This window comes from Phaenicophaeus curvirostris, chromosome 5, assembly GCF_032191515.1.
Source record: "Phaenicophaeus curvirostris isolate KB17595 chromosome 5, BPBGC_Pcur_1.0, whole genome shotgun sequence".
Taxonomy (NCBI): Eukaryota; Metazoa; Chordata; class Aves; order Cuculiformes; family Cuculidae; genus Phaenicophaeus; species Phaenicophaeus curvirostris.
This window is the reverse complement of record NC_091396.1, coordinates 27,120,376-27,133,477: the sequence shown is the minus strand read 5'-3', so window position 1 is coordinate 27,133,477 and position 13,102 is coordinate 27,120,376. Positions and strand designations below refer to the sequence as shown.

The following is a 13,102-nucleotide window of genomic DNA, read 5'->3' as shown; positions in this document are numbered from 1 at the left end:
CCCCTTCTCATTTTCTGAACTAAACAAGAAGGTAGAGAAGGCAAGATGAGGAAATAATGAGCCTTTCTTCCTGGACCAGTCATCAACTCTTCAACTTCATCAAGAGTATTTCTAGAAAATGCATTGGAGGGGTAGAACTGGAAGGAGCTGAAAATAAAATATTAACTCCTCTACAACAACCCACAAAGGCGAGAACCATCTGAGCTTTGTGGGTTGAGAATGGTGTCACTAACATTCCCTGCACATATGCATGAAGGAAGCTCTTTTAAGCTCCAACAACTGGTTTGCTTAGCTGTTCTGTCTCTAAAGGCACAGAAAAGAGGAAAAGCAGCTAGTCAGAGGAATCCATCTGCCCCAGGCAGATTTTAAATCCTTGTCAGAATTTCAGCTTTTGATACCAAAGACAAGGTTCCAGTGGAGGGAAAAAAAAGTATTTCACCATGAATTCTCCTAGAGGTTGAATTTGTTCCTTGTGTGAGTACCTGGCATGGGACTTATAACAAATCATAGAATCATAGAATCACCAGGTTGGAAAAGACCCATTGGATCAAATACTATCAAACACTATCAAACACTAAACCATGCCCCTCAGCACCTCGTCCACCCGTCCCTTAAACACCTCCAGGGATGGTGACTCAACCACCGCCCTGTGCAGCCTGTTCCACTGCCCAATGACCCTTTCCATGAAAAATTTTTTCCTAATGTCCAGACTGAACCTCCCCTGGCGGAGCTTGAGGCCATTCCCTCTTGCCCTGTCCCCTGTCACTTGGGAGAAGAGGCTAGCTCCCTCCTCTCCACAACTTCCTTTCAGGTAGTTATAGAGAGCAATGAGATCTCCCCTCAGCCTCCTCTTCTCCAGGCTAAACACCCCCAGATCTCTCAGCCGTTCCTCATAAGGTCTGTTCTCTAGCCCCGATAGTTCTCTTCCAAAAGCAGACTCACATATGGAACCAATTATATTTCGATCTTGGACTAGTTGAATTTCACAGAGACAAAACATGCCTGAAAGGAAAAAATAAGCCTTAGATCAATTTAAAGAATAAATCAGTTTAAAGAGGGGTCTTACACTTACATGGCTTCACTCTGCTCCCAAAGCCTACTTTCTTTTGCAAATACACAGTAAACACTCTAAAAAGTAATTTGGGTGACTGATACCTCTTATTTTCTTACTCTGTACTGTACAGTGAATGGTCCGTGTGTAATTATCTCTTAAGAAAGATCCTGACACCATTGTGTTTGAACTCTGAGAGACCTACTGCTTAACCTGCGTCATGAGGGAATCAGTTCTCCTTGGCCAATAATATGTAGCATGGATACTTGTAAGAGTCAGTGGCTAATGTGTAAGTGCAATATTTTTCCCATGTGGTTTGACTTCCAGGTCTTTGGACAAACATCTTTACTAGGAATTTGCTGGATGGCTTGTACTGGTCCTCAAACTCAAATGAATTCTGGGAACGATGGGCCAAAGATATGGTAGATATAGGTAAGACTTTCAAAATCAGTAACTGTTTTTGACCAAACAGTGCTTCCTATTCGGATGAGGATTCAGAAAGATACACTATTGCTATTGTTTGTGAATAGTCTCTCACATGTCCTCCCTAAATTGCTGCAGTGTTGCTTCACTGTGAATCTTCAGCATGATTTTTACCTTTATCAGAATGATCACTATGCGGTGTTTTAATCTTATATAATTTTAATGTATTTTATTCTTAACCCTGAGTCATGCTAGCTACAAATGCTTTTCATTTGAAATTTGCTGTCGGTCTGTTAAATGACTCCTCCCGTGACTACAAATGAGAAGGCTCATTTTCACTTGTAGGCCAAAAGTAAAAAGCCAGTGTGTCATTAAAAAAGTAAAATGCAAAATCTATGCTTGCTTTAAACAAAACCTATATATCTTTGTTTAAATGGGATTGGTCCTATACATATGTTTTCAAGCACACTGGAAGAAACTGGGAGGGGAGAGACCTGCAGGAAGACAGCAAAGGCAGCTAGCCAGTAAAGATGCCTGGCAAATTGCTGATGTTTTTTCTCACAGTTCCTTCTCTGTTTCAGAAAAACATTCCCCTGAGGAGGATATCACTGTCATCGAGCCTCCATCTTGTTTGTCAGGGAAGTTGTATGAAATGTTTAAGGACATTATGACCAAGCGTCCACTACTGGGAAAGTCTCATAATTTCCTGAGAGGCTTAGAATTTCATAAGGATTATATCCATCAGAAAAAATTTATTGAATGGAAAGGTAACTGCAACAAAGAGTTAGCTGCAGTGTGCAGGTAACATCTCAGATTTTTTTTTTTTTTTAAACTTTGGAAATCACACGTTTAGAGATATTTCCTCAGGGTCTGGAAATCTGCTGAGATGCAACTACATTCATCCTCTCTATCTCTTTAGGGTATCAGTTTAAAATGAACCAGTCCATAAGCCACTCATCGACCTCCTGAAGATATCTGTAATTGGGTCAAAGCATGCTCTTCTACAGGAAGTTTGTCACTCTACATAGGTACAGCAGACAAAAGATTCAGAAAGAGTAGCATCTTTTGAGGTTGATAGACAAAGGTAACACTGGAAGCATAAAATAGCAGGTTATTACATAGATCAGATGAAGAAAAGGACTGGCTGCAAACGTATGTGCTGCTTCTGGCTGCCCCTATGTGTGGTATTTCTGCCTGAGGATTAATCTGTCTAGAAAGGTCTCTTTAGCCCTTCAGAAACAGAAATACCAAGATCCATCAACAGAAATTTAAAGCCATGTAGATTTAGAGTGCATATAGTAAATAAACAGAATGTGTTAATTTGATGTATAAATTAAAACTTTTCTATGACCTATGCTCTACAGGCAGGCTAAGTAAACAATCATAATAATTTTACATCAAAATCTATGAAATGTTCTATGAAATGATAGGAAGGTGGTGGAGCTGAGGTTTTGTGCATCACAAGCTTTCCTGAAGTCTGAGCATCCTGATTTACTCCATGAGAAGGTAGCAGTTTAGGAGGACCCCACGCTATTAGGGTTAATCTGATTTCAGCAAGAAATCAACTGTGTTTTGCCTGCTCTGAGTCTGATTCTTTGGCAGCTTATGTTTTCTCTCCCATTTCATGTAAGTTACATCACTTTTTGTCTTTGTTTGCCATTGCTGCATGAAGTTTGCTGACAGTGTCGAGAGATGGTGGAGTGTCATTGTGGATTAAGGCAGAGCCCACATGTGCTAAGTGCTTTCAAAATGTTCAATAAGCAAAAACTACAAGTTGTAAAAGAGTCTGTTCTCAGAAAACAAGTAAGAAAAGGAGAAAACAAGTAGTGTAAGAAGGGTGAATGAGAAGGAGCAGGCACATTACTTAAGAAGGCAGATGAAGCATGACATTGTTGGTCAGTAAATGTAAAAAATTTTTTTCCTTACATTTGCTGACTAGCAATTTTATAAAGGCAAATGTGTAGAAGCAGATTTCAAGGAGGATTTGGAGGAAGAGAACATAGGGACACTAGAGATTATCTCAGGACAGATATTCTACAAATAAAACAAAACAAGTGAAAAGCATGAAGTCTGGAGTGGGAAAAGGGAAACTGAAAGTCCAGAGTGGGAAAAATTAGCAGATTTTGTATCCTTTTATTTCTGCGTGCATAAGACCAAGCTAAAACTGGGTCTGGAGTGTTCTCTAGTATAGGAGCAAGAGGAGATGCCAGCTCTTTGAGCAGAAACAGTAGTTTTGTGGTACGTGAAGTCTACAGAACACAGCTGTCTTTTACAGGCTTCCCTGGAGCTCAGGTTATCTGGCTTGTTAAAACAAAATTTTAAGTGCCCTATGAAAAGCCTAATTGTCATGGTGAGAAATTTTCAAACTCATAGCCTGGAATTAATATAATATATTTACAGTAGGGTGCATGCTTTCCAGGGAATTCCTGTGGGAGAATTTCTTTAAATGCCCTTTTTGTGTGTGAGATGGAAGAAGAGCCATCTTGGCTTCCCCAAGGAAATGCCTATTTATAATTCACATATCCAGCCATGAATAAATGCTGCACAGTTCCATCTTTGTGTTAAGAAAACGTGGATGAAAGAATTTCAACTAAAAGATTTCATCAGGCCAAACAAAACTAAAATATATGCTGTTTCTTCTGTAAGGAACTGCAAGAAAATGTCTCACATTACAGTGCAATTTGTGAATTTCCAGCAAGTATGAGTGCCAAAATAAGCAAATAATTTTATAAATACCTGACATTGAGGGGATGAAAAAAATACAAGTTATTACTTCAAGCTGCTGTCAAACATTCTGGGCTATGGAACAAGCTAGAGTTATTCTGTACAGTTTAAATCAACACTACAGAAGGAGGCTATGAAGGCAGGGAGATTCAAAGAAGTGAAATGCTGGAACTTACCTGCAGTATTTCTGTGATCAGCGGTATCTTGAGGCTCAAGGAGTCTTCTGGGCTTTGCTACCTCATTGTTTGAACCTGAGGAACTCTCTTAGAACACTATTTTGATATTTGAAACTATGGCAAAAGGTTTCTTACTCTCAGGGACTAGAAATGGTACCAAGGGGAAAAACGTGGACTTAATATCTAGAAGGGCGACTGATGCTAGAAGAAAAATAAGATTTTAGCTCTCAGAAACCAGCTTTGGATCTCAACTTGCCAGTTGATATGGTCCTCTCTTTGCTGCTTCTGGAGTTAATGTGAGGTTTAAGTAACTCAAGCAATATTTTAAGCTGTTGGTAGAGAATGCTGTGTGCATGGTGTGGTATTTTGTTTGCAGCTAGGGTAGTTTATATGAAATCATTGAAAGCATGTTGAAGTCAGATTTTTCACCCTAGGAGAAGGTGCAAAAGTGAAAAAAGAACAATGCGGAAATTCAGTGATGTTGGTATACTGTGAAATTGTTTTTATTGTTTGCATTTTTCACAGTTCTTAGGGGGAAAAAAATAGGCTAAAGTCTGTATTCTGTGAAAAATCAATCCCCAGAGCAGCTCTGAGACCAGTGGAGTCTGTGTCTCACCTGAACTCTGCCTGGCTCCCTCACAGCCTGCCTTTCTGATTGTGCCTGGGGGCGTGTGGGAACAGGCCAGACGTGCTCAGATGTGCAGTTTGGAGGGCATGATCCTGAGGCCATATTTGTGGGCTCGCAGTATGGAGGGAGGTGAGCCTGGTCTTGAGGGCAACCAAAGGGCTGCCCTTAACATGTAGCACAGAGAGAATTACTGATTTCTCCTTTCTTACTAATGCACCACTAACTATACTCAAAATGTTTTTCAGACACCGTGCTGGATGCTTTCCCTAACAATCTGACACCGCTGCAGAAATACCTTTGCCTAATAGATGTTGGCTATTTCATCAATAGCAGTGGTGCAGCACTGTTCAAGCCAGAGAGGAATGTAGATGTCATTATCTCACTTGATTATGGTTTGGGGAATGTGTTCAAGGTGAGATTGACATGCTCTGCTCCTTGCAGCCCTGGTAAAACTCTCCTTGTGAATCTAAGAGGTTTAATAGACAAATTCATATTTGATGCTAAAATTACACAATGGCCAGTTGCTCCAAAATGAGTACTTGGTAAATGCATGGAAGTGATCCTCACATTCAAAAGGTTAGCTTGTGAAGTGAGTAATGGAGTTTGTTGGTGTTCCGAAGGAGAAGATTGAATGTGGCTTGATCACTGTAGATTGTATTTTAGGTACCATGCTTATATAGTTGTAAACACATCTTTCGGGGCTTCTGCAGATCTATCTGGGTGGTCAGGAAAATTATTCCCTCTTCCCTTTATTTGTTTTTTTTTTGTCATGGGGAGAGATGGAATTTGATCAATAGGACAGAGTATGCAGGTGCTTGTGTTATTAAAACTTCCAAGTAAACCGCTATCCAAGTCTTGATCATATACTCAAGAACTAACCAGTCACTGTATCTTGGAGGGGGAAAGACTTCCCTCAAGACCAGAACTATAGAAACGGTTAGGCTCTTTTCTCTGTAGTGGATTACAGCATGTACTTCCTAGGATCCTCAGGGAGTCGTGGCAACAATTAATTTCTAGAGATGTAACCTTCATCTCTCCTGCTCTGTCTTCATGACAAATTATTAGTATGGCTTTTGGTTATTCTCTCTGGCTGTAAAAAAACATTATAGGGTGAGAATAATCTTCTGTGGTTACTTTGGACTCTGCATTCATTGCAGAGTGATCCTAAGGACAGAGTTAAGTTGTCACTGTATTTCTATGATACCTTAATGAACCTGATTCTTGTCTTAGTGTTGGCTTTAAGGCAATGACATTCTATGTCCACAGCAATTAGAGATGACATACAAATATTGCAAGATACAAAAAATTCCATTCCCCAAAGTGGAGATAAGTGAAGAAGAAGAGGAGAACCCAAAGGAATGTTACGTGTTTTCAGATGCAGAAGACCCCAGAGCACCCATAGTAATCCACTTCCCCCTGGTCAATGACACCTTTAAGGAATTCAAAGAGCCGGGTAAGTTCATTCAACGAAACTATACTGTTTGAGTTCACACAATTTATGTCTTTTCACACCATGGATCTCATTTGTCCTTTGTATCAATAATTTTAAGCGATGGCACAGCCTTTATGTGAGTGAGACCATCCTGTCTTCTACCCATCGTGGTCAGACATGTATTTACATACACATATATATATTTGCTGGGGAAAAGGTGAGGCCAGAATTCCTTTTTGATTTAGAAGAAACTAGGGACCACCTGCCAAGTGCTTCTTCCTTCACCATCCTTCTGTCACTTTAGGACCTAGCAGTAAGCAATCAGATTGGGCACTGGTTGCTTCTCCCATATTCTCATGCCTTTGTGCCAACCACCATCTAGATGGAGAGACTTAGCAAGGCTCTCCAGCAATAATAACAGTGATGTTTGTAGCGCAAGAGTCAAAGAAGAAGGAACACGCACATGGCTGCTATTAGCTACATCGAGTAATTCTGTTGTGAATATGTTCAGAAATATAAATAGCAGGAGGTGGAGAGAATGCCATGTTTAGTTGGCATAAGGGTAAGAAGCATAAAAGTTTCTGATCATCCTGCCTTGGTCTAACCATTATATGGTGAATGTACAAGCATTGTGGGAGAAGGAAGTTCTTTTAATAAAAAACAATGAATAGAAGAAGCTACCAGAAGAGTTCTGTTGGTCTGCAGTATTCACAAGGGAAAGCCTATATTATTCACAGAGAAGGGAGTTGTCCTATGCTTGCTCCTCATCCTTGCTAAGGAGCTTTGGCAGTCCTGTGCACGTGATTAACAGACATCAAGACCCTAAGTTTCCCAGGTAATACAGCTCATATCCTTCTTCTCTTTCTCCAGGGAATTCACAACAGATGTGGCTTTTCTATGAGGACATAAGCAGTTGGGTTGGCTCTGCAGGGAGGCCCACAGCAGGCCCTGGGCAGAGGGGTCTGCCCTCAGGTGCTGTCTTTGAATGTGTGCATTAAGCGGCAAAGATGATGTGAGAACAAGAGAGCCTCAGTATAGACTAGGTCTTCTCAAAAGCTTGTGGGATACTCTGCAAAAATCAGAAAGGCAGTATCTTGTTGGTGCCCCTGCTGTCTGACTTCCTTAATCTCAGCCTTTCCTCTCTACTGGAGCTCCTACTGTGATGAACCCTGAAGCATTTGCCCCATCCCTGGAGATGTTCAAGGCCAGGCTGGATAAGGCTTTGAGCAACCTGGCCTGGTGGAAGGTGTTTCTGTTGGAACTAGGTGATCTCTAAGGTCTCTTCCAACCCAAACCATTCTATGATCCTATGATTTCATGTTCCACCTTTTGGGTTATAAGGCCACAGGGAACTTCTGCTCTCCCTCACTGCTGTTCAACACAGCAAACAGAACATTCGCTCTCCTTCCAGCTTTACTCAAAATTGTATTGTGGTACTAGGACCGCAACAAAATGGAAGTCTCTGAAGGAATGTTTGGGGAAGGTTATGAACAGCAGCAAAATGGGTTAAGTAAAGTTCATTTTCCGCTATGACATGCACAAATGCTCAGAGACTATTTGCAGTAAGAGATACACCAGTAAAATCATATTTAGAAAATGTATGTATGAATAGAGGAGGCACCCAGCAGAAGAAACTAGGCTTATTAGGTGGAGGCTGGAGATGGTCCAAACAGCAATGCACAGAGAAATGCAGCCATTGAGCAGTGGTGAGCAGGTAAAACAGGTGAGTGTTTTAGAGTGTCTCTGAATGAAAGGTGGATGAGGTTATGCAGAGCAAAGCAGCTTCTCAATGCTCCAGGCAGAAATGAGTTAGTTGTGATGCTTAGCTGCCAGTCTCTGAGCAGCTGGTGATTCATCAGTTAAGCTGACAGCCAGCAACTAATGTGGGTGGTTGGGGGAGGAGTGACCTTGGCAACCTGCTTGTGTGAATTTCAAGTTTAACAGTGGAGCTTTTGATTTCTAGGTGATTTGAGAGACACCTTGTGGAATGATTGTACTTATTTTTCTTGCTTTCAACTATTTAAATTCTAGGAAAGAGAATCAGCTTGTGAAGTGCCCACTTACAATGCAACTATAGACTGTGCTTTTGTGTGCTTGTGGCAGATGCAGCTGTATCTGGATGTAGATAGCACAGATAATACGTCTCTTTCAATACTGGGAGGTTCAATGAAGCAGAACTTGAACATTTATAATACAGCCACTTCTGGTGACAGCCTGTGCCGGCACCCTGAGATCACACCGCCCAGAAACCACTGTGTTAGACTAAAACCTGCTGTGTCTCAAGCAAAATTCATGTGTTGTTTTCATGCACTTCTTTTATACATCATAAAGAATATCTCAGAAGTCTTTTTGTAGCCACAGTGACAGTCATCTTGCATTTGTGATGTGGGCATATTTGATTCAGACTGCAAGGAGATAGGTAAAAAAAAAAAAAGAAAAAATATAACTCTAAACATTTCGTAGAAGCACAAATATGAGGCTGCTGAAGATCCTGGTGGAGGCATTAGGATTTTTAAACAAAAAGATTGACCTAACAGGGAGGATGGGTGTTGGCAACTCCAAGGGACTGGGTTGACCCAAGGCTGAGTTGAAGGAGTTGAAGGTTGAAAGGCTGACATGAGGTGCTTTGTTCCCTTTGCACCTCTGTGCTCTGCAACAGGTAATCCTGCCTGGTTGGCATCACACAGCCTCCTTGTATGAACTAGGATGTCCTCTTGCTTTACCTGGGAGATACACTCTTGTCATCGGTAACTGAGGTCTGATCATGGATTTTGGTAGGCATTCCAGATGTGTGGCTTGTCATACAGTCAGACTTATATTGTCTGGGAAAAGATGTGGACTCGGGGTCATGCTGGCCAGGAATAACTATCTGCAGGGGCAGGACAAGCGGGAAGGTAATGATTCCTGCCAGCCCTGCTGAGGCATTTCCAGGTCTAAGCTTTAGCAGGAGGCACAGCTGGGAAAGCTGACCAGGAATGGCTCTTTCAAACTGGGGGTGGGGATGTGCAGTCTTTTCTGGAGGCTATTTTTAACAGCAGGTTCTGCCAAGTAGAGGTATCCCCTCCAACATCATGTATTTTGTGCTCCAGATTCAACTCACTGTGGTGGCTTTTGTCTTACTCTGCAGGTTTAAAGCGCAGTCTCTCAGAGATGGAAGAAGGCAAAGTAAATCTGGATAACAACTGCTCGCCCTATTACCTCATTAGGCTAATCTACTCTTCTGAAAATTTTGACAAACTCGTGAACCTGAGCAAATACAACATCCTCAATAACAAAGAGCTGCTCCTCCAGGCAATCCGGAGTGCTGTAGAATGGAAGAGAAGTGGCAGGACTGGGAATCTCCCCAGCCACTCCGGAGCCGGATATGCCTAGGCTAGGCACTGTTCCCCACTGAAGGCTACGGCAGTCACATTACAACACATCACAGTCACACTATAACATGTCACAGTCACATTACAGCAGTGTTCATTATTTTCAGGTAACTGAGGAAACCTGTACATTTCTCATCTTGCCTTGTTCAAGTTCCTAGCTTTCAAAGGGTTTATTTAATCTCCTTCCCTCAAGATTTCAGACCATGAGAACCTCACACTGTGGACTTACTGGTTAAGAAATTGAGGTCCTGTTTAGCAGAAACCTTCCAGCATCTTGCTGATCTTGTAGAATATGGTGGTGGTGATAGTGATAGTTCTTCATATGTGCCTGTCCCCTCAATCCTGAGTCCCTTGTCAGTGTCTCTTCAATGCTTCATTACAAACCAGTAATGTCCAGATTTTCAGACAGGCTGAGCAACTAGAATTTGCACTGAACTGGTGGGCTCAGCTTTGAAGTCAGGTCAGAGTCATATGTATCTGTGAACAATGGCCAAACTGCAATGTGGGCAACTGTATTCTGTCTGGCCGATCGCCCTTGCTGATTTAGAAATTATTCATTATTTTCCATTCCCCTGCAAGAATTTGGCACAGAAATGCTGCTCCAGACTGTGATAAGAGGGGCAGTTGCATGTCAAGAACAGAGGGCATTAGCTGCAGTGAGTGAGAATGGTTCTTCTGAGCATTGGCTGGAGGAAGAATTCTGCATAAGGCATGAGTGATTAGATTGATTTATACGGGTAGTGCCTTTATGCATTAAAATGTCAAGAGCCTGAAACAAGCTTCTGATACCAGAAACTTGAGGGGAATAATTACTATAGACTCAACTACATTGAACTTAATACTCATGACCAAGACATAAGCTGGTGCTTCATATGTATGTAAAATGAATGCAGGATAACGTAACTCACTAATAGAGTACATAGCTATTGTGTTTTCACACCCAGGAGATGTTTTTCCGTTTATGATCTTCTACCCTTGACATCATAGGCAAGGTATTTTTAATAGGTGTTACATTAGAGTAGGGCACAAATGAAAACAAAGGAAATTCTTTCTTACACCTCCTTGCTGGAGGAAAATATTTGAGAAAATGTTGCGTGGTTTTCATTTACTTTGGAGTGCAGTGAGGGACATCGCCTTGAACTAGGAGTTTGGAACATCTTTGTAGCCCTCCTTTATGTTAAAAAAAGGGTAGGGAAGGATGCTGAGCAGTATGAAACAGAGCACCACAGAAGTCAGAGAACTTCCCAGACTTCCTGGCACTGAAGGATTTGGACCTGCTTCTAGTTTATTTAATCCAAACATGGCATATTCATCAGGACCTCCAAGGAAAATCTTATACATTTCTTCTGTGTTGGAAATTTACTTGATATATAGAATTAGTTTTACTTGAAATCCAAAATTAGACAAAGAAAGAGAAACAGGGATGTGCCTTTTCAGTATACACAGACAGTATTCAAGCTTAGAGGGAGAGCATTTACGAAAGGCTTGATTGTATGAACCCTGCATCTACTAAATGCAGCTTATGCTGCAAGCAACGGCAATGAATAAGGTTCAGCGATATTCCTGGTACAATGCTTATTTACTGAGCTAAGGCATACCATGCAAAACCTGAGGAGTCTTAACAACTGGAGTGCAAATGTACCAGTTTAGACCATGAGAAGATAAGAACTGATCAGATACTGGCTGCAAGAAAAGAAATCAAGAACTGTTTTGAGTTGAAAGGTGAGATGGCACCTGTCTCTGACTGTGTCTGAAGAGAAGAGCCCTGCCAGCAAGATCTGTTACCCTTGCACCATAGAGCAGCACGTCCTGGCACGGTATGCCCTGGTGCACATGCACAGGGTGTGCACTGTTTTCATACTCTCTGGCTTATCCTATAAATATGCCCCTTCCTGTAATCTGATTGCACGGTGCAAAAGCTGATTCCAGCATTACTGCAAAGAAGCTGCTTGGTCCCATGTCCAGTGGCCTTATTCACCGTGGCTCCAGTGGTTAGCCCACAGCCAGATCTGCTTGACCCCTGCTCATGTCAGCCAGGCAGCGGGACCAGAAAGAATGGACAAGGGGTGATGCCATCATGCTGTTCATCTCCATGCCCTTACTGTGTTAGTGTACTTGGGGCATCAAATTATTGCTTGTGTCTTCCAGCTTTATGCTGTTGCACTGGAGGTGCAAAGGGCTGAACTGTAGGAGAGGGCTTGGGGACAGCTTGTAGGGATTCCCAGTAACAGCAGCTGATAGCGGGCTACAGCAAGTGATTCATGTGCTCTGGTAGCACGTGCCCAGCAGTGAGGCAGCTCAGCTGTGCTGAGAAAATCAGATCTCTCTGAATGCTCCACAGACTGATAAGTGAGGCATGTTTGGGGCTTTCATAGTGCTGCTAATGCAAACAGAAATACCCTCTAAAATGTGAAAGAGCCAAAAACTCTACAGGTTTCCCAGGTAACCCACAGTCAGTGGAGAATAACTTTTCTGAGGAATGGTTAAATTACATTAGAGAGTGAGGGAGGTAGCTGTAGATAGCAAAGGTATAGTGACTCTCCCTTTGCAAGGACAAATGTCTCCCAGTGTTGTGCCAGCACTTAGGTAGGGTCAGGGAATGCTGTTTAACCTTGCAATCAAGAGGCATAGACAAGTATGTGCCCCTTGATCTCCTGGGGGCCTTGAGTGGTACCCCTGTAGCCTTAACGATAATAGTTTTTTAAAATATATCTTTGCATTTCAGAGCTTGGAGTTATGTGAGGGCTGTATTATTGCCCATCAGAATGATGGGGGTTTTTTTGGTTGTTTGTTTTTGTAGCATGGCATTGAGGGAGAATGTTGCTGGCCTGATGGTGTGGCAGGAGGACCTGGAGGGCGTTTGTGAGGGCAAAGGCTGCTAGAGGACTCTGCAAGGTAGAGGGACCCAGCCCTGGCACAGTCTTATCCATGCAGCTTGTTGAGAAGTGATGGTTGCTGGCACATGCTCTCCCCCAAAGCATACCTATGCTCTGGTTCAGAGCATGCTGATTTGCACTGCACAAACCCCACAAAATTATTAAGCAGTGATGTATGACTGATCAGTGACCTGCTTTCAGGTCCTTGTTTCCTTTACGATGTACGTGCATCTAAGGGAACAGACCACTGAAATGTTGTGTGTTTTATTTCCCAAAGGTGGTATGTTTGTTCCTTGTCCCCAGTCTTGTCTGGCCTTGTGTCACATGCTGTTGCATGGCTGTTTGAGTGGAGTGCATGAAAACTAAAGCAGGGACTGCGAGGAAAAAGCTGTCTCTCTGCATCTTACTGTGAAAAGGCACA

At 42.2% G+C, this 13,102-nt stretch overlaps 1 protein-coding gene across 3 annotated transcripts in view; it reads left to right on the top strand.

Moving 5' to 3' along the window:
* PLA2G4B (phospholipase A2 group IVB) overlaps positions 1-11,580 on the top strand; it is a 31,674-nt gene extending 20,094 nt beyond the window's left edge. For all 3 annotated transcript variants that reach the window (XM_069858045.1, XM_069858044.1, XM_069858042.1), the window contains 5 exons: positions 1,379-1,483; positions 2,056-2,241; positions 5,248-5,414; positions 6,269-6,455; positions 9,562-11,580. In XM_069858045.1, coding sequence (XP_069714146.1) covers positions 1,379-1,483; positions 2,056-2,241; positions 5,248-5,414; positions 6,269-6,455; positions 9,562-9,806 — 890 coding nt within the window. In that variant the 3' untranslated portion in view covers positions 9,807-11,580. The remainder of the gene's footprint in view (positions 1-1,378; positions 1,484-2,055; positions 2,242-5,247; positions 5,415-6,268; positions 6,456-9,561) is intronic.
* Positions 11,581-13,102: the final 1,522 nt, after the last annotated feature.